The 22,590-nt window shown below is 40.2% G+C and overlaps 1 protein-coding gene across 2 annotated transcripts in view; it reads right to left on the bottom strand.

Moving 5' to 3' along the window:
• The window catches only part of raph1a (Ras association (RalGDS/AF-6) and pleckstrin homology domains 1a), a 60,956-nt gene that overhangs the window by 15,177 nt on the left and 23,189 nt on the right, over positions 1 to 22,590 (bottom strand). Inside the window, exons 3-9 of one of the 2 annotated variants that reach the window (XM_083902160.1) lie at positions 7,116 to 7,250; positions 5,863 to 5,971; positions 5,614 to 5,753; positions 4,750 to 5,004; positions 3,775 to 3,933; positions 3,495 to 3,668; positions 1,854 to 1,928 (exon numbers count right to left, since the gene is read on the bottom strand). In XM_083902160.1, coding sequence (XP_083758286.1) covers positions 1,854 to 1,928; positions 3,495 to 3,668; positions 3,775 to 3,933; positions 4,750 to 5,004; positions 5,614 to 5,753; positions 5,863 to 5,971; positions 7,116 to 7,250 — 1,047 coding nt within the window. The remainder of the gene's footprint in view (positions 1 to 1,853; positions 1,929 to 3,494; positions 3,669 to 3,774; positions 3,934 to 4,749; positions 5,005 to 5,613; positions 5,754 to 5,862; positions 5,972 to 7,115; positions 7,251 to 22,590) is intronic. The other variant, XM_083902161.1, reaches the window with a different exon arrangement.

The following is a 22,590-nucleotide window of genomic DNA, read 5'->3' as shown; positions in this document are numbered from 1 at the left end:
TGAGACAAATGAATGGTTTGAATGGAATTGATGTATTTATTTTTCAAATTACGTACTACAGCTTTAAAGCTTTTATGAATCGAAACAGGAACGAGAACACGGCAACGGATTATTTATGTTTCCGTGTGCGGCCATTAAGAAGGAGGAAAGATTATTGCTTGTGTGTGTTTGTGTGTTTGTGTGTGTGTATGTGTGTGTGTGTGTGTGTGTGATACTACAGGGAATCACCCTCTCAGATTATCTTCCTCTGCAGATCTGGCACATTCCTCGACCATCCAATAAAAGCGACCCTCTGCTGCTTCATCATCATCCAATCAAATCCTGGCTTTTTTCCCCCATGATCCAATCAGAGGGAAAAAGCCGGCTTTAATATTATTTAATCTCTAATGCGTCATTTCCAACACACACACAAGCACATGGATGAATGGTCCATGAAGATTCACGTAAAAGACGTAGAAGACTCAGTTTAAATTGATTTCATATATGAATTTGACAATCGTTGCTTGTTTATGTTTGTTTACGCATTTTGTTGCCAGGGAGATGAATAAAAGTGGCCCAAAAAGTGAACTTAAACTGTATTTTTTTATGTCCCAAAGTTTCACATTTACATTTTTTTTTTATTTAAAACAGACACAAAATCACGACTGTTCTCTCAGATGGAAGAATAAAAGGAAATTGACCAACAACAACAACAACAACAACATTGGCTGTAACTATGACTAACTATAGTCCCATTATCGGCACTGATCAGTGTCAGTGATCGCCGGGATTAACGGCTAATCTCCATTACTACAACTAAGCTGAGCTCCAAACACTCGTCGAACAAACACAACAGATGCTTAGCGGACGCACCTGCGTGGACTCAAGGAAAAGGAAATGAATAATAATGAAAACGTCTAAAAACGGCTAATTTACGAATTTAAAGGTGCCATATGTAAGAATGTGGCCAAAAACAGTTACTACATTCAAAATTCAAAATACCGAGGTCTTTTGGGTTTCGTTTTCTGACGTAACTGGCAACCCGTGGTTGCTCGGCAGCTGAGACTCTACCGACTGCGATGATTGGTAGATGGGCGGTAGGTGGCGCCACATGCCAAAACATGTTTTCAAAACATAAACATGATTTGCAGTCTGCAAAATATTTTTTTTTTAATGCAAATATTTTGTCTGTACTGTTGTTGTTGGTGAGTTCAGTTTGTTATATGAACATTATTCCTGAGTCTCTGTGACATATTAGGAGGATTTTATGGCCAGTTAGCTTTAGATTTATTACATAATGCACCTTTAAGCTAGCACTGGTGCCTGTACGATTATGCTAGCAATGGTGCCTGTACGTCTATGCTAGCACTGGTGACTGTACGATTATGCTAGCACTGGTGCCTGTACGATTATGCTAGCACTGGTGCCTGTACGATTAAAGGTGCCATATGTAAGAATGTGGCCAAAAACGGTTACTACATTCAAATTCAAAATACCGAGGACTTTTAGGTTTCGTTTTCTGACGTAACTGGCAACCCGTGGTTGCTCGGCAGCTGAGACTCTACCGACTGCGATGATTGGTAGACGGGCGGTAGGTGGCGCCACATGCCAAAACATGATTTCAAAACACAAACATGAACATAATGCACCTTTTTAATGGAATATTTGTGCCAAATTTGAAAGGATTTTTCTTCTAAATAAATTATCTTCAAACTGGAAAATGAATAAATGTCCCTTAAGGGAAGTTGAAAGACACAATGATTTGTGTATTTCCCAAATCGGAAACAACGTGCAAGTGAAGGTGAAAGAGTAAGAGGGTGAAATGCGAGAGACGAGAGGGTGAGGCATGCAAGTAGTAGTGAACGAGGCGTCACCTTCGTCAGCAGGTGCGAGGGTTTCCCCGCTATGTTTCTCAGAATCAGAGAGGTTTCCCTGTCCAGATAGGAGTGCTTTAAAAAGAGAGAGAGAGACAGAAAGAGTCTCAGTGAATTAATCTGCATTGATCGATCGATTGATCAGTGTTGGTTTAGTAGCAGCGGTGTGGTGAAGCAGAAGCCAGCAGCAGCAGGGGGGAAATAAAACCTGTACACAATACAGTAGCAGCAATGTAGTTATACACCAAGAATAGAACATTAATGCACATTAATCAACAAATATATCAAATGTTGAGTCAAAATCGTCAAAAACAAACAATTAAAATGAACGATCTTTATTCTAAGGGTCAAATTTGACCCTTTTTGTCACACTATGTAAAAGAAAATGTTTATTTTCTGGAAGAAACCAGAATAAAACCAGAGCAAACTGACCATAATATATACTTATGTATGTAAAAGGCTGTATTCTCTTCAATGGCCATAAGAGGGCGACGCCATACTATATATACAGTATGTTTGCGTAAATGTATGAGAAAATGAGGTTACTTTTCCCTCGATTTATTAAGACTCAATGGTCTCAAGACGCTACTTTCGACGTCCATTTAGTCAATTATTGTCCTATTTACAGCCAAACAGAATCTAATTTACTATAATTGACGAAAAAATAAAACAAACCACAAAAAATAAAATGAAAAGACCTAGATTGTTGACATTGGGACGTTGTTTTGTCGCAAGTAGACAGAAAATATAGATTTCTATGGATTTAAAGCACGTATTTAGCTAAATATAACCTTGTCATAACTTGTCATTTTTTTGAGATTTTACTGCAGAAATGCCAATATTTCATCTTTAACTTCACTCACGAGTGTGTGTGTGTGTGTGTGTTTCAATCGCTAGAAACCATTTTGTAGAAAGCATTAGTTCTCTCATGACAGCCACAGATTAAGAATAATATTTAGGTCAAACATAGCAACACAAATTTCATCACATTCAGATTTTCCCTTTGGCCCAAGTGTGTGTTTGTGCGCGTTTGCTTGTCTTTATATCTTTGTGAGGTCCAAATAACACATTAAAACCTATATTTAAAGGGATTTTTCAGGGTTAGGGTCCCGTGTGTTTACTGGGGTACTAATACTTTTAACAATATTTGTTGTCTTGTTAGGACCCAAACCTGGTCCTAATGGGTCAGAACCTTCTTTCTAAAGAACTGGTTAAGTTAAGGTGAGTCATTTACTGGTTATGTTTCAGGCTAAGGGTGAACATAACCCTCTGTTTATAGAGAAAAGTCGTTTTTGTGATTTTTCCCCGTTATTTTTCCAGAATAACTTTCAATATCTGGCAGTTATTTCCAATTTCCTCCATGTTAAAATAGTGATTTAACAATTTTAAATGAAGAGAAACATTGTAGTTGTACACCAACATCAGATTTTGCATGTTAAATTTGAAATTTGAACAGCGCGAAACATATTTACAATATCATTTGTTTGAGTTTTTGCGTCCAACCCTCTCCAGATTCGCCGGCTTCCTGCAACAGCGCTAGTAAAATTACCGTAAAATTACCGTAAAATTACCGTAATACCTTATGTCTACACATCATGTACAGCAGACACCGTAGCGGTCACGTCATTCATTTTGTTGTACCTCCGTGTTGTGATGACCTGGACGAGCTCCCTCGGCCTGCAGCGACACCTGCTGGCCGTCGGAGTCGCTGGAGCGCAGCACGCTGTCCAGCGAGTCCATGGACGAGGCGGAGTTGACGGAGGCGCCGGACGCCGACGTGACGGAGGAGCGAGACGAGTGGACGATGGAGCGCACCTGAGCGAGACGGACGGTTTTTAATTTTTTTTTTACATAATTGTTTACATTTAGCTGTGAAAAATAAGAAATAGAAAAAAAAAAACAACCAAAAAACTGTTTTTACCTCGTGTTCGCTGACCGTGCCGACCGACCCCGTGCGCCGATGCTGCCGCTGCGAGGACCCGGGTCGCCGCATCGTGGCCGAGCCGGCGGCGTACGTGGAGGCGGAGCTCAGGGAGTGAGACGAGGTTTGACGAGCGGCTTCGTCCATGCTGAGAGACGCCTGAGGGGGAAGTAGTAGGATCACACGTAGTTATTACCTTTCACCAACATCAGTCAGTAGAGCCTCCGCTGCCGAGCAACCACGGGTTGCCAGTCACGTCAAAAAAAACGAAAAACCTAAAAGACCCCGGTGTTTTGAATTTGAATGTAGTAACCGTTTTTGGCCACATTCTTACATATGGCACCTTTAACGGCTGCAGATTATAATCTTTTTTTTTTTTTTACCTTTTTAACTTAATTTTATCTTTTAATTTCTTTTGGTTCTGTTACGGTTTGTATTTTTCATCATTTTGTGTAATTTTGTCTCAGTACAGCACCTTGAATCCACCTTTTGTGTATGAAAAGTACTTTATAAACAAAAAAATGACTTGACTTAACAATAATTATACATGATTTCACCATATAATGTCAATTAAATACGATTATTTGGGGTTTTTCTACCAATCTTTAATAATGCGAGCAGCCAAACACTGACATATAAAGACTATGCAGGTGATTTTGGCAATATTTTCTCCTTTATTGAGGTTAATTGACTGATTGAAGTTTATGAACGTAAATAAACATGTATTTGGCATTTTGTGTATGTATTTTGAACAAAAAAAAAGTCAAAAACATACAAAAATCTGACATTTGTCACCTTCTTTTGGATGAAAAACAAAAGTTAAAGTGCACTTTAAATAATAATAAAGACAATAAAGAAAATTCGGACAAAATCATTGGTCTACCTCTAGTATCACCTTAACCTTAGCTCGAAAACTGGGTCAAACCATCTCATTAAAAGTGTAAAAATAACCACAGGATTATCGAAAATATCCACCTTCTCCAGCTGAGCCGTGATGTCGTCCAGGCTGAAGTTCGAGGCGAGCGCCGGCCGCCCGTGATTCCCCGCCGGAGCTCTGATTGTGCCGGCGGGCGACGCCCTGGTGCTGCTGCTGCTGCTGCTCGCGCCGCTGCTGCCGCCGCCGCCGCCACCGCCGCTCACGCCGTTATTGCTGCTGCCCGCGCCGCCGTTGCCGCCGCTCCCTGCTGGCTGCTGCCTGCCACTGCGGCCTGCGGGAGGCTTCTGACGCACCTGAGACAAAGACAAAGCATTTACAGTAACACAATAACAGTAAATGTAAGGGTTTATAATGATTATACAAAGTTTAAAGGAGTAGTTCAGGCTTTTTAAAGTGTTTCTATGAGGAGAGGGAATGAAAAACTTGATTTTTAGGCACTTAATACAAGGTTCATCTCATAAAATCTACTCCCGCTTAAGTCTAGAACATCTTCATTTTACCATCAGACAGCCCTTTTTGCTGGAAAACGGAAGTTTGTTAACTTGCTCGTTCTCCTGCATCAAATCCCATAGAGAAAATCAGCGTTTTTTTAGCTCACAGGGACACAGCATCTGCAGGTCTGCTGCCGCCTTTTGTGACAAGTTCACGTGACTTTGGTGAATCTGTACAAGTTATTTCAAACTGTGTGCTGTGATGTAAAATCGCCGATTTTCTCTATGGACTTTGGTGCGGGGAGGGTGAGACGTTTACGGACGTACATTTCCGAGCAAAACGATATTCTTGAAGTCGATTTGGGTGCTTGTTTTGAACAGATTTGTCGGCACGTGTGTGTGTGTGTGTGTGTGTGTGTGTGTGTGTGTGTGTGTGTGTGTGTGTGTGTGTGTGTGTGTGTGTGTGTGTACCTTGGTGTCGGTCAGCCCCAGGCGAGCCAAACTGCCGGCGCTGTTCGGCTTGGCGTTGACGGTGCTGAGCTCCTGCTCGATGGAGCACAGGTCGGCCATGAGAGCGTCCAGGTCCACGTTCTCGCCCTGGTTTAACGCCTCTGCAGACGGAGGGACGTCAGGACAAAACGTGAGACAAACCGGACAAAGCGTGATGGAGGTAAAGAGTGTGTGTCCGTACATATGTGTGTGTGTGTGTGTGTGTCTGACCGTTGATGTTGTAGATGGAGAATCTGTAGGAGAAGTTGGCCATGTTGGTCTCCTGTCTGAGAGGAGCTTTCTGCTGAGGAGGCTGCTCCGGGCGGCCGTCATCCAGACTCTGCGAAAAAAAAAAAAGTGTCATTTCTGTCAAAGTAACAAAGATTTTACAATTAAAGGTGCATTATGTAATAAATCTAAAGCAACTGGCCATAAAATCCTCCTAATATGTCACAGAGACTCAGGAATAATGTTCATATAACAAACTGAACTCACCAACAACAACAGTACAGACAAAATATTTGCATTAAAAAAAAAACATTTTGCAGACTGCAAATCACGTTTATGTTTTGAAATCATGTTTTTTCGGAGTCATGTGGCGCCACCTACCCTGCCCGTCTACCAGTCACTGCAGTCAGTAGAGTCTCAGCTGCCGAGCAACCACGGGTCGCCGGTTACGTCGAAAAAAACGAAACCTTAAAAGACCTAGGTGTTTTGAATTTGAATGTAGTAACCGTTTTTGGCCACATTCTTACATATGGCACCTTTAAAGTTACAATGTTGGCTGATGCGATGAGAGTGAAATGTCTTATAAAGGACGCAATAAAGACATAAACCTTTTAAAATGTTTATGTAAACAACCAGGTGGGTTATAACCTGGTTTTAACAGAGCACTATTTTTTTGTTATTAATCGATTAATCTGTGGATTAATCATTTTCTCGATTAAACGAGTAATGGTTCGGTCCATAAAATGTCATAAAATGATGAAAAATGTCAATTATTTTTCAATTCAATCATTAAATTAGTCATTCAATCAATTAACAATCTATTAAATAAATCACTTAATTCATTAATGACCTTATTAATTTGTTAATTAATAAATAAATAAATAAATTAATTAATTAATAAAACCATTTTGATAATAGGTTTGAGTGTTTTCTGATATATTTTTAGCTTCCTAAGTGAATATTTTCTGTCTTTTTTGCTCCATTTGACCAAAATAAATCATTAAAACTGAACTATTATGTTTGAGAAACATCATCATTTCTAGGGTTTGGGCACCGGATTAATCGGGACAGTAATCGTCAATTTATTAGATTCGGAAAACAATCCTTAGTTGAGGCCCTTGCATCGGTCCAACATGGTGGCTCCATAGGTTAAGTAGAAATATTTTAATAAGTTAAGTATAATGACAAACCCGACATTTATGTTAAATCTTGTTAAATGTCATTCATTATTAAAATATCTAGCATATTATCTCCACCTGTGTGAGTTTGTCCAGCTCCCCCAGCCACGCTCCAAACATCTTGTCCAGGTCCTGGTCTTCCTTGTCGCTGTCCTCCTCTTCCTCGTCCTCCTCCTCCCTGACCTCCACCTCCTCATCTGACAACTGCTCCATCTGCAGAGACCAAACGAGAAGAAGAAGAAGAAGAAGCTGGTTAATTCAGACCAGAGTCTAATCTCTCAGCTCCATCTAGTGGCCAAAATCGTGAAATACACTCCTTCATCACTATAATAATATTGACAAAAATGAAGACAAGGGCGACACTGGAACACAAATTATTCCCGAAAATACTCGAGTTGGACATAAAAACACGTCGTCATTAGTTCTTTTTTTCGGACACTTTGATGGAGACGGATTTGAAAGCCGTCATAAAAAATAATAATAATAATTCAAAGACGACAATAAAAGGCAGTTTGTGATAAAGCGCAGCTGGAGGAAACATAAAAAAACAGAGAGAGGAAATCTTTTTTTAAAGAGACAAAGTCCAGCTGCAGCAGTTTCAAAACTAAGCATATATCTAACTTAACATTAAACGTTAGATTTTTTAACGTAAAAAAGCCAAATTATTAAGAAAAACAAACACTCAAGGCTCTAAAAACACATTAAAATGTTCATCAAGTGCATTATTCTGCATATTTTGTGGACATATTGGATTAATGCAAGGCACAAATATAATATTTAAACATTTTAACAGTGTAAAATACATAAAAACGTCTCCTTTTAAAGAAATAATCCAGCCTCGGGAATCGACATCTACTCAACATTGACTAAAATGTCAAGATTATGTCACAAACATTGTGAAATGTTGCTAAATGTTCATTTTCCAACTCTTATTATTATTAAGGCTGTAAACCAAAAGATAAAAACACTTCAAAATTAATAAAAAATATATAACGGTGTCTAAAAACGTGTCTTTGTATTATTATTTTTGCCGTCTCAGCTAAAGCTTTGTGCTCCGCGGCCGTGAGATATAAAAGTTATCATTAACGGTCGTAAACGTGGATTTATCACAGAAGAATTACAAGAAGGCTGACAGGAGGAATTACAGTGTCAGGGGAGAGGTTATGAGAGATTAACACTGTGTGTGTGTGTGTGTGTTCTTGTACTTGCCGCACACTGAGGACCACTCAGGGTTTTTAACCAACAAAGTGAGGTCATTTTTACGGAGTGAGGACATTTTGGCCGGTCCTCACTTTGTTTTCATTGAAATCACTTCCTTAGGTTGCTACAACATGCTATACTCAACTTTTATGTCAAATTTTGGACAAATTTTTTTTTTTCAAATTTTGGTCGACATAGTATAGTATGATGTTTTTGTCAAATTTTGGACCAACAATTTTGGGCAAATTTTTTTTTTCAAATTTTGGGTCAATTTTTTTTTTCAAATTTTGGGTAAAAATTTTTTTTTTAATTTTGGGTAAAACAATGTTTTTTAATTTTGGCTAAACATTTTTTTTCAAATTTTGGTCAACATAGTATAGTATGACGTTTTTGTCAATTTTGGACCAAAAATTTTGGGTACATTTTTTTTTTAAATTTTGGACGACAGTATAGTATGCCATTTTTGTCAAATTTTTGTCAAATTTTTTTTTTGTTAAATTTTGGTAAAAAAAAATTATTTTAAATTTTGGTCGACATAGTATAATGTTTTTGTCAAATTTTGGACCAAACATTACAAAAACAAAAAAAAAATCGAAAAAGTTTTCCAGCCCTTTTTGCTCTGGGGCTCCACCTGCAGACATTTTATGGTACTGCAACCAGTAGTTCTTTGTAGATGTCATTCGTGAAGTGGATATTTGTAATTGTGTTGATTTATAAAGTGGAAATGCTGGTCCTCAGTATGCAGCAAGTACAAGAATGTGTGTGTGTGTGTGTGGATATTAACCAGCCAGACAGAGAACAAGACAACACTGTTCCACAGCGACAGTTGATTAATGGGCCAAATATTTATCCCTTAGTGAGACACACACATGCAGAGACTTGCTTTAATATCTCAGTGAGGACACTTCAGTGACATAAGGGTTAGGATAAGGCTAACCCTTACCCTAAAACCTAACTTTTGTAACCCTCACCCCTAAAACCAGGTCTTGAACCTTGAAAAAGCTCCTTAAAGTTGTGGAACCCAGACAAAAGTCCTCACAAAGATATAAATACATGCTTGTTTTGCATTCAGTGTGGACACTCATCAACGTAACGCATTCCCTAGCCCTTACCCTAACCATCGCAACTAAGTGCCTAACACTAATCTTAACCCTAACCCTAACCCCTTAAGGTTGCGGGTCCCAGACAAAAATGTCCTCACAAAGATATGAATACATGCTTGTTTTGTATTCATTGTGTGGACACTCAGCAACGTAACACATTACCTAGCCCTTACACTATCCATCGCAACTAAGTGCCTAACACTAACCTTTACCCTAACCCTAACCCCTTATGGTTATGGAGCCAAGACAAAATGTCTTCACAAAGATAGATCTAGGTTTTTTGTGGACCTTACAAAGATATAAATACAAAATCCAAAAAGCCCTTTACCCTTAACCATCACAACTAATCCCTATCCCGAACCTTTAACCCTAATTCTACCTCAAACCCTAAAAACCTAAACTATTAACTAACCAGTTTCTCAGAAATTAGGCGTTTGCCTCATTGGGATCAGGTTTCGGCCTCCATGAGGACTAGTCGTCCTGATACAGTCAGCGTTTATGCCTGAAAAAAATGCCCTAAAGAGGCAACAAATAGGGTTGGAAAATGAAGCTGGAAAAATCACAAACAAAGATGCAGAGCAGCTACCGAAGCAGACATTTCTGCACCGGTGTGTGACGTCAACATCCAAACCGCACTGTGATTGGAAATGGAACAGAAGCTTATTGTCCACCAAGGTGGAAATTTGCCTTCAGCTCACTGGCATAAAAACAAAAAAGTGAAGACTGATACAGACAATCCACACAGGACCTTCACCTACTCTACGTGGGTCTCACTCAGTGAATTTAAGGCCTTAAATGTGGTCATCTCGAGGTTTTCTTGCCTTCTTATTCCGTCTTCTTGCCTCATTTCCACTCATGTGACCCCAACACAGGACATGTGTGCTATTCCTGGGGTAGCCATTTTGTTGTCGCCCCCCGTCCCTGACTGGGTAAAGACAACTAACCACCGACACACACACACACATGCGCACACACATGATTAGAGAGCAGATTGTCACACACCCCCATACACACACACACACACACACACACACACACACACACACAACACACACACACACACACACACACACACACACACACACACACACACACACACACACACACACACACACAGACACACACAGACACACACACACACACACACACACACACACACACACACACACACACAGTGAGGAGCGGTGCTACAATTAGATCCCTGTGGTTAAGAAGGTCTGTTATTTGGACTGGAGGTTAAGGCAAGTGTGTGTACATGTGTGTGTGTGTGTGTGTGTGTGTGTGTGTGTGGTTTGGGGACGGCCGAGGGACTAGAGGACCGTTGTGAAAACTCTCACAGCTGCGCTCTGGTGTTTCCACAGAACGACTGAGCCAACAAATGAACCCTCTCTCTCTCTCATCGCAGTCTCAGTCTGCTCAGGAGAATATTCTCTTCACGTCGCGTCCGAAAGCGAATGCGCTCGAGCGCTTCGACCTTCCCGAGAGACCGATCGTCGAACTTATCCTCGCTTCGAAACATCATAGGGACATTTGTGCCCTCTTCATCAGAGCAAAGACATTTGTATTTTCTGCAGCCCTAACTCACTTTACAGTGTGTACATGTGCAGACACCCATAGACCCTCGAACTACTTAAAGGTGCATTATGTAATTAATCTAAAGCTAACTGGCCATAAAATCCTCCTAATATGTCACAGAGACACAGGAATAATGTTCATATAACAAACTGAACTCACCAACAACAACAGTACAGACAAAATATTTGCATTAAAAGTATGTATTTTGCAGACTGCAAATCGTGTTTTGACATGTGGCGCCACCTACCGCCGTCTACCAATCATTGCAGTCAGTGGAGTCTCAGCTGCCGAGCAACCACGGGGTTGCCAGTTACGTCAGAAAAACGAAACCTAAAAAGACCTCTGTGTTTTGAATTTGAACGTAGTAACCGTTTTTGGCCACATTCTTACATATGGCACCTTTAAAGAATGTATTAATTCCCCCTTTAAAAAAAACAAAACAAATGACAATTATCACTCGTATGAGCAGCAAAAAGCTGCAAATTCTACGATTCTGCGCTGATTATTTCACCCACAACTGTCAAAATCAACGGCGGCATCGTCACCGGCACAACAAGGTTCTCAAACTGTGGTACGTGTACCAACAGCGGTACGCCAACTTCACTATTTTTTGTGACATATAGGTCAATATAATGTTGGAATATTTGTTTAATAACAGCGGTGTCAAAGGTATTATTTTATCCCCAGTTAGGTATAAGTAAGAAACAATGTGATAACATGTGATTAAGTGGCAATTACATGTACATATGCAGTATATTAAAGCTCTATTTCTCTGCTTTCTGGTAGTTTTTATGCTAGCACTGGTGCCTGTACGATTAAGCTAGCACTGGTGCCTGTACGATTAAGCTAGCACTGGTGCCTGTACGATTAAAGGTGCCATATGTAAGAATGTGGCCAAAAACGGTTACTACATTCAAATTCAAAATACCGAGGACTTTAAGGTTTCGTTTTTTGACGTAACTGGCAACCCGTGGTTGCTCGGCAGCTGAGACTCTACTGACTGCAATGATTGGTAGACGGCGGTAGGTTGCGCCACATGCACAAAACATGATTTGCAGTCTGCAAAATGTATTTTTTAATGCAAATATTTTGGCTGTACTGTTGTTGTTGGTGAGTTCAGTTTGTTATATGAACATTATTCCTGAGTCTCTGTGACATATTAGTAGGATTTTATGGCCAGTTAGCTTTAGATTTATTACATAATGCACCTTTAATTAATTAATGTCATGTCACAACGACACAAAGCTAGCACCGTCTTCGCCGACCGTCTTAAAACTAAAAAAAAAGAAAACAGGTCACTTTCTCTCTGGCGAATTTGCTCCTCGCCTCGTTTTGTTCGTTTTTACCCGTTAGCGCTCTGCTCCAGATTCCTGACTCGAGTGTCAGAGAGAGTCCTTAAACACGGCCGTCTGTCAAACTCTGTTCACCGTCAGAGCTCAGACTGCAAGTCACAGTGACGGCCCGTTACTGCTGCATGTGTGTGTGTGTGTGTGTGTGTGTGTCCAAAGTAAACAGTAATTACTTTGCTGCCTGCAGCCACACTCCTCCTGTCTCTGCGACTGAAACCATGCAATCATACCTCCCCATCCTTCATCCTCCTACGTCCTCGTGTCGTTTTCTCTCCTGTAATTTCTCCTCCTCCTCCTCATCCTCCATCTTTCCTCTGTCCCTGGTTCTACTGCATCCTTCATCTGTTCACTTCCAATCCCTCCTTTCTGTTTACCTAATTTCTCCTCTACTTTAATCAAAGGGAGTGACACAGTGAAGATTTAATAACAGCAGCTTTTTGGTTTTTTTGTTCCCGTTGCCAAAGACTTTTGCTTTCGTTGCGCTGCTTAACTTTCAAATATAAATGAAAGTCTCCTTCCTGTCTGAAAGACACTGATTTATTTACAATTCTATCGATTAATTTGATAATTTTTACCTCTATTTATCTCTAAAACTGACTTAAAAGACTCGTTTCTCAAGCTAACCATTGACACGTTTCTCAAGCTAGCCATTGTTAGCAATACCAGTCAATAACAATGTTTTATGTGGCATTTTGTGCACGCTACTAGCATAGCAACATGTTTACCTAATGTCTCCTCTACTTTAATCAAAGGGAGTGACACAGTGACGATTTATTACAGCAGCTTTTCGTTTTTTTTGTTCCCGTTGCCAAAGACTTTTGCTTTCGTTGCGCTGCTTAACTTTCAAATATAAATTAAAGTCTCCCTACTGTCTGAAAGACACTCAGTTATTCACAATTCTATCGATTAATTAGATAATTTTTACCTCCATTTATCTCTAAAACTGACTTAAAAGACTCGTTTCTCAAGCTAACCATTGACACGTTTCTCAAGCTAGCCATTGTTAGCAATACCAGTCAATAACAAGGTTCTATGTGACATTTTGCGCACACTACTAGCATAGCAACATGTTTATCTAATTTCTCCTCTACTTAAATCAAAGGGAGTGACACAGTGACGATTTATTACAGCAGCTTTTCGTTTTTTTTTGTTCCCGTTGCCAAAGACTTTTGCTTTCGTTGCGCTGCTTAACTTTCAAATATAAATGAAAGTCTCCTTCCTGTCTGAAAGACACTCAGTTATTCACAATTCTATCGATTAATTCGATAATTTTTTACCTCTATTTATCTCTAAAACTGACTTAAAAGACTCGTTTCTCAAGCTAACCATTGACACGTTTCTCAAGCTAGCCATTGTTAGCAATACCAGTCAATAACAAGGTTCTATGTGACATTTTGCGCACACTACTAGCATAGCAACATGTTTACCTAATTTCTCCTCTACTTTAATCAAAGGGAGTGACACAGTGAAGATTTAATTACAGCAGCTTTTTGTTTTTTTGTTCCCGTTGCCAAAGACTTTTGCTTTCGTTGCTCTGCTTAACTTTCACATGTAAATGAAAGTCTCCTTCCTGTCTGAAAGACACTTAGTTATTCACAATTCTATCGATTAATGAGATAATTTTTTACCTCTATTTATCTCTAAAACAGACTTAAAAGACTTGTTTCTCAAGCTAAACATTGACACGGTTCTCAAGCTAGCCATTGTTAGCAATAACAGTATATATAATAACAGCAATAACAATTTTCTATGTGACATTTTGCGCACACTACTAGCATAGCATCATGTTTACAGATAAAAATAATTTACCATCAAACAAATAAGATAGAAATGTTAATAACATTAAAAGTAGCAAAGAGATTTTACTATTGATGCTAACGGCAGCCATCTTGTAATCCTGTGAGGGATTTGATTACCGTTTCCTCACCTCTACATTCAAAACTAAACTTTATTTACACTACACACGGGTTTTTTTTTGGTTTTGTTATTGTCGTCTTTATGTGGTTGACACTCTCCGACCAATCTGTGTCGTCACATTTTAGCATCCGCTCAGCTAGCTTGGATCCTCGACACAGCAGGTACTAAAAAAAAAAAAAAAAAAAACAGGAATTCAAACGTGTGTCCTGTGAGCATCTGTTAAATGCTATTAAATGCTGTCAAACGACCACAGAGAGGAAGTGGCTAACACCTGACCTCTGACCCCACGCTCAGGAGTTAAATATGGAGGTTAAGGCAGCTGCTGTCTGACAGCGAGGCGACAGGAGCGACGGACGGTGTTACACACCGGGGATATTTTTAGAGGGATATTCCGACAACCTGGGATATAAATCTCTATGGACAGGGAGGACAGGAGACACTGGTGGAAAGGAAGTAAGTGTCTTTCCTCCCAGGGGGAAAAAAAAAACATGGACGTTTCTCAAGCTAGCCACTGTTAGCAATACCAGTCAATAACAATGTTTTGTGCGATATGCACACACTAATAGCGTAGCAACATGTTTAAAGCGGACTAATTTACTGTGAAATAAACGAACAGATTAACAGAAATGTTAATACAAGGTAAAAGTAGCAACGAGTTTTCACTATTGATGCTAATGGCAGCCATCTTGGAATCTCAGTGGGGCTTGTGACTTTCCGGGTTGGAAATTCGAAATTCTGCCTGAGCGGAGCATTCTATTTGGAAACTTCCAACTACAAAAAAATTGCGATATTAGAGGAAATGGTCATTTTTTTAAGTAATTGACTAATTTTCTCATTAGAATAACATATTTAAAATGATTACAGTGTGATATTTGTGTTTACATGATGTGTAAAGGATAGGACAATATTTAATCTAGAATTGTAATTTTGACACACATTAGGGCTTAAAAAAAATAAAATATAGTGCCAATAAATTCCGATGAATTGTTCAGCCCTGCACTGAAAGGCACCATAAATTTTGAATGCATGTGTACTGGGGGCAGCTCCCAGTTTCCCAACGTGCATCGCAGAGGCCACAAAAACAACAACAACAACAACGACGACGACAACAACAAATGTCCCTTCAAATGTATTCAATGTGGCCTGTTCCCACGGCTCTATATCAGGACATCACACACACACACACACACACACACACACACACACACACACACACACACACACACACACACACACACACACACACACACACACACACACACACACACACACACACACACACACACACACACACATACACAGTGAGTGATATTTTTAGGTCTGGTTGTTGGTTTTTTTTTTTGTGAAGTGAAGCTATAAATCAGATCCAGAGAAAAAAAGGAGTGAATCCAATGGGTAAGCTGATATGTTTCTCTCTCTCCACACACACATAAAAAGGTCAGAGAAAAACTTGGGAACAAATATATCTTTCTATAATTCCTCAGCTTTCCTGTTTGTCCGGAAAAAAAATCCCATTAAAATGTCACTTGTTGTCTAATGTGTACATCGAGTCGACTTGGAGATCATTTTTCGTTTTTGCTTAAATTGTCCGTTTTGTTCCCGTCAGACTTTTCCACTTTGCTCCAACAAAAAAGTTGTAATGCCATCTTTCACGGTCAATTAGACGCTGTAAATAAACCACACACAGTGTGTGTGTACGTGCATGTGTGTGTGTGTGTGTGTGAGGTCTGACCGGCTGCCAAGTCACTCAGTGGTTCTATAGTGACACTCTTTTATTATTGCCCGTCTCTCCTTTCATACAGGACATTATGTGTGTTGTGGGAGTCTCTCGGCTTTTTTTCTTCGCTTTGGCTCAGGCTCTGGAAAAAACCCCGGGACCTTGAGGATGTTCCTGGTCCACGAGAGAAACAAGAACCCTTTGAAAAAGACCCCCAAAAAAAACACATGCAGGGACACTTCACAGAGTCAACGAAACGTGGATTAAATGTGTCTTGCAGGAGCAAATTAAACTTTGTTCGGTAGAAAGTCGCAGTTGCGTATACAAAGATCTACCTGACGTAAGCGAGCGTAGCCAAAAACTTAAAAACGGCCGCCTTGGCAACACCAGCCCCTGTGTTGTTATTTCAGAATAACAAGAGCAAGTTCCTTCCTGAATGACTGAATGGTCACTTGGCTCATAGTTGTATAGGATATACATAAACCAGCCAATTTATTAGGTACAAAGGAGCCTCAGCTCTCATCTAACACTAATGCCTAAATGCATGATTTGCCGATGACATACTTCCGTTCACGAGCAGTTGAATCTACTTTATTTATGTAGAAAACGAAAGTGAGCAAAGGAAATTTGGCAAGGAGGTCGGATGGGTGAAAATTGCGATAACAGAATAGGGCACGAACCCGTTCATAGGCCCCAGGGCTCTATAGCGCCCCCCCCAGAAGTCAGGTCATGGTCAGAAAAAAGTTGTCGAATCGGGATGAAATTTGGTCAGTTTGTCAGGCTTACTCCAAAGTTTCTTGAGGAATTTTTGGGGAGTTTTTGACGCAAGAGAAAGTTGGCAAAATTGCGTTAAATGCTAAATGTTTGATTTTTTTCTATCGTGTCGAAGTCGCACATCGTTGTTCTGATTTTAACCAAACTTGGTACACTTGTTACACTGCTAAAACAGACTTAAAAGACTCGTTTCTCAAGCTAACCATTGACACGTTTCTCAAGCTAGCCATTGTTAGCAATACCAGTCAATAATAATGTTCTACGTGCCATTTTGCACACACTACTAGCATAGCATCATGTTTACAGATAAAAATAATTTACCATCAAACAAATAAGATAGAAATGTTAATAACAGTAAAAGTAGCAAAGAGATTTTACTATTGATGCTAACGGCAGCCATCTTGTAATCCTGTGAGGGATTTGTTTACCGTTTCCTCACCTCTACATTCAAAACTAAACTTTATTTACACTACACGTGTTTTTTTTGATTTTTTTGACTTGTTGCTCTCATGATTCCAGACAAATTTCCAATGTACTTCCATTAGCTCCGCCCAGCCAGAAGTCGGCCATTTTGGGATAGTCTACGCATTTGAAAAAAACGTGTCCTAGCATGTTTGAGCTAGCCGCGTCAAACTCGGTCCATATGTTCTAGACAAGTTATTGATTCAAAGTTGTCAAAGGATTTTCTCTACATCAAATTTGATGTTAAAATGGCAGGAAGAGTACTTTAAATTCCACTTTTCCACAAAATTCAAGCTTTAATGTAAACAGGACTAAATGAAATTTATGTTGCGTGGGGCGAGGGCCCTATCATGACTGCGAGTCCTACGACTTTTTTCAATAGGCACTCGACAATTGTTTAATGATCCTTTTTTGCGTCGCGTGACTATAACGTGAATCATTCTGAAGGTTAATGTCATTCCGGCGCAGCTCGAAAAAAAGAAACATTTTAGCCCGGTATCAAAACCAAACGGATGCAGCGGAGAACGAGCGAGAAGCTGCTGCTTGCCTGCTGATCCAGCAACAATGATATCACTTCCCCCCCTGAGACCTGCAGGAGCTGGATTACATCATTTCCTCCCTCGTATCGACATCTGCCTCCGTCTCTCAATGCAAGGAAGGGAGTTTAATACGGAGAAAGAGTGGGAGGCGGCGTCAGGCGGAGCTGGGCGCTCGTTTTTTTACTCCGCTCGGCTTCATAATACTTGATATTTCCACGCAAACACACACACACACACACACACGCACAGGTCGTAATGCACAACGTTGTACTTTGCTGTAGTCATCTGTTGTACGAAACCACAAGTCTGTTTGTGTCTCGACCTCTCACTGTGTGAGTCACACTTGTGTATTTATAAGAGGTGGGGGGTGGGGGGGGGGATACAAACAGCGACAGTGTGTATGAATACATGTGATGTTGGGCCCAAATCGTAAGTCACTGTGTATGAATAGTGCGTTTGATCCTCAAGGCTCAAATCCCTGGGGTAACTCAGCTGCCGCCATGTAACGCGATACAGACGCACACAAACACACACAAACACACACAAACACACACACACACCAATAGAGGAGCGTTCCAGATTTAGGGACAGAACAAAGAAAGTCTATTTTTTGCCCCCCCGCGAGAAACAAACAGGCAGCAGGAAGTGTGTTCCGTAACTGTAAGTGAATGGATTTACCATGGACGCAGTGAAAAGACCAGCAGAGGTGATGACGACGATGATGATGATGATGATGATGATGATGGTGATGATACATGAGGAGCCGGGATGAGGTGGCAACATGTGACGGAACATGGAAGGGGAAATGGAATCTTATGCAACTTTTTTCCTCAGATTTTGCACCGCTGACCGACAACAAACTGATTTTTTACAGTGTTCCAACTGTGAGGAACCAAGGCCTAATACAGATGTTCTGCAACATCCAAGTCTACTTTGTGCACCTCCTCAGTCAGAGTAAAGAAAGTATACATTTTTCTGCCTTTATACATGAAAAGACTCCAATAATCCATGATCAAAATAGTCACAATAGTTGACAATTTCTTAAGTAATAAATAAATAAGGACTGCGACTAACATATCATAATCATAATTGGTCAATCTGTCCACAAACCAAAATGATTCAGTTTGTTTGTGATATGGAGCAAAAAAAAAAAAAAAACAGAAAATATTCACATTTAAGAAGCTGAAAAATTATCAAAAAAGTGGTCAAATACTGATATTTGGCATTTTGGAGAGCTTTAGTTATGAATCCGACTAGTCTTAGCAATTAGCTTAGCTACTGTTTTTTACTGCAAGTGTTTTTTTTTTGTCCATTTTTGCAGGACATATGGATGAACTTCCCGATGCTAACTCCAAAAATCACTGTACATTAACTTCCAAGATTCCCTGTACCAATGTACCGTTATATATACGAATGTGATGAAGAATCAGGACGTCCTCGTCCTCCCTGAGTAATGTCTGTACTGTGTCTGATTTTGGGGGCAATTCCCTCTCAAGTATTTGAGATATTTCACACTGGACTGATGCTGCAGTCTCTGCAGCTGCTTTGCTCCTCTAACCTGAACGAAACCAAAAAAAATAAGAATACTACTATCAAAAATACTTGGTTTAAAGGATAAACGAACATATGACGACGACCCGCAGTCCAGTTCAGTTTGATCGCGATTAGAAACTACCCCGTACGTTTTTGACCTCTCGTATCTATATACGTTGCCAAACCCATGCAGGCCTTTTATAATAAAACACGGCCACTCCTTCACAACTGCCCACAACCACACACTGTGTGTATTTATAGTGTCTGTATTTACACACAAGCACACCCCCACTTTGATATGATTACATCGGTGCAGCACCAGCAACATATGTGCAGCTGTGTTGTGTGCAACCGAACTCCTTCCAAAGCAGCATATATACACGTATATGACTATTCCTGCTAGAAACACAACTTTTTATTGTATATTGTTGAGTATTATTTCCAATTCGGGTTCAAGATATAGGTGGCTACACCTATATTTTGGTGCATAGTTTTGCCCTCAAGTAAGCAAGCTGCCATTACAGTGGAGGTCTATTCCCTAAGGGGTAATTTGGTGATATATCGTCGTCCTTCCTCGTGCAATATAATAATGGATACACCAAGGGAGGCACATGTCAATATATTAATTAACAAATTCAGTCGCTCTCAAATGAATGAGGGGAATGTTGGGAGGAAGTCTGGTCAAAGAAGAGCATTTGGACCAAGGACAAAATATGACAAGAGTCCACAAAACAATGGATAACATTTTACTGTCCATTTCTGCCAGTAGACGCAATTAAAAGTGTTTTTTTTATTTCTTATTAAGAAATAAGAGACGAATGGTTCTATGTTTGAACTACATCCTTATATTTAAGATTTTAATAAAAAGCTGTAAGAGCTTCCTCCTCTTGTCACTGATTACCGTGACATTTGTGGTGAATTATGGGAGTAGCAAAGGCGTAGGTATCTGAACAAATTACAGGTCTTTTATAATTCATTCGAGCATGAATTTTTTGAAAAGTGACAGCTCTACTCGAGATTCACCATGTGACCAGGGACCAGGATTGTCAATCACACTGGTGTCCACTCGTATACGTGCCGTATTTTATCAGCTATTTTAGGAACAAGATTTACAAAAATGACATCATGTCCTTTTGAGGAAGAACTGAAACTAGAAATTGAGAGCATTAACACCTCAGGGCAAGTGAGAATTAGTCACATTCCTCTGATTTAAACAGGGTTCTTTTCTCAATATATTCTTCCTCTCTTGTTGGCTTCAACCACCTTTTACTTAATGTCTATGGTCGCACGACAAAGGATATGAAATCAGGCTTAACTTCTTCTAATCGTTATTTTACAATAGGCTACAAGGCTTGTGTTGGAAAAATTTTGTAAATTTAAGCGTATATAAAGTTTTGACACCACTTTCCTCTATTTATACCAAGCTGGTACATAAAAATCACATGACTTCTGTCTCAAGTATCCAGACCTTAGTTTGCACTGACCACAGATTTATAACACTGGCAGTCCGGAGTGGGTGAGTTGGCTCGATAGTGAAGCCTCTTTGCCGCAGAAACATTTTCGTTTTCCATGGGATTCTTTGGAGATGGAAGACAGGAGTAAAGAATTCAGAAGCCCACAAGAGGCTTCAAGTGATTAATCGCCCGGCGATATGTGTTGAATGTGGAATGTTATGAGGGTAAATATGGCCCGAATGTGGACTCGCTACAAGAACATTTATTTTGGAAAACACTGCATAACTCTCTGACCATCACTGGTTTGATATTTACGGCCCAAAACGCAATAATTGAGACGCAAGTATGTTAACAGAGAGATATAGCATGGCGTACCGAGGGATAACAACCAATCTGACACAATATGTCTGAACCAGATGTCAGCTATAACGTTTCCAGACCAGTTTTTTAAATAAGATTACAGCCAAGAACAGAAACAGGAAGCCGCAGAGAGGCTGGAAGAACAACTCGCAGTCGAGCAGCAGTAGCTGTAATCGGAGCGACAGCAGACATAGCTACAGGATTAAGACCATCAAGTACAATTTGGCAGATTTTACGGAAATTTCACCATGTGGTGAAAAGAACGTAGACACGCGAGCATTACGGTATGTCTGTACTTTGTTCAACTGTTGAACATCTTATATGAAAACCACGGGGTATTAATCAGCGGCTATAACAAAACTGTACTCATCAGGGAAGGAGGTGGTTTCTGAATTTGACTGCAGGATTTGATGCCATTCAGCCTCAAAAAAGCTTTGCGAGGGAAGCAAATAACCCTTGCACCAAAGATCTAGAGCCGCGTTTTCAATGAGTGGAACGGCTTGGTTTGGTACGGGTACCAATTTTGCGTTTACATTTCGGAATGGTACCCAAATATCCAGCCTGGATGTTCCATTTGTGGAACCCTTCCCTTGGGGTACCAAGAGTAAAATGGTACGGTACTGTCAGCTGATTGGGCCATGATGGAAACACAGCATATGTGTACTTGTAGGAGCTCAGTCGTGTCGAAACAGAGAATGGGCGATACCAAATTGGTGGAACTAAGTCTAAACTGCACCTTCAGTGTCTAAGACAGAAGAAAACACATGCAAAATGACTAAATGACCCTATAATGTTGGAATTCACACTTGGATTCACTCCATAACTTCCATAAACTTAGCTAATATATGACCACACCGGTAGTCGAGATCCAAGACACCCAAGACCTGTTCTTGGATCCTCATTTCATACAACTGTACAAACAGTACAGCGGATTATAAAGACATCATCTTTGTCGCCATGACAATAAATAGTGAATTCACCGCTTTGGCTATGTATCTGGCCTGGATTTGATTTCATTCTGGTGGGTGCGGGTCCTGGCTTTCAAAGGACATATTGGTCTGGGTCAAATTTGGGTAGAATATTTCTAGATCTTTAATACTTTACAACCTGGAAAGACCTTTCTTTCCACACATTCCACTTATCATTTTAAGTGTTGCAGGAGGTGAGAGCCAATGCTGGCAGACATTTTGCAAAAAAAAAAAAAGGCAGGATTGTTTTAAGTGAAGATGCTTGTCCTACGTCTCTCTTGAACTTGAGAAACCTCGACAGATCACCAGTCTATCACATGACTGACGTATGGGAGGAAAAACAACCATGCGTGTGCACATTAACACCTATGGGGGAGTAGTCTCTGAAGCAAATTCCACGCTGAGAGAGGCCCGAATCGGGCAGCAGGTTCAAACCCAGGAGCGTCTTGCTGTGAGGCTAACGGTGCTAACCGCTGCGCCATAGTTACAACAATGAATTCATGTGATTCCGCAGTAAACTGCATGAAGCCTGTTGAGGAGACGGAGCCTCCGTGTTAAATCGCAAGTTGCAGAATGCCACACAGGAAAATGCACACTGTACT

Source organism: Microchirus variegatus, assembly GCF_963457635.1.
Source record: "Microchirus variegatus genome assembly, chromosome: 16".
NCBI classification, from domain to species: Eukaryota; Metazoa; Chordata; class Actinopteri; order Pleuronectiformes; family Soleidae; genus Microchirus; species Microchirus variegatus.
The sequence above is the reverse complement of the archived record's forward strand: the minus strand, read 5'-3'. Positions and strand labels throughout refer to the sequence as shown.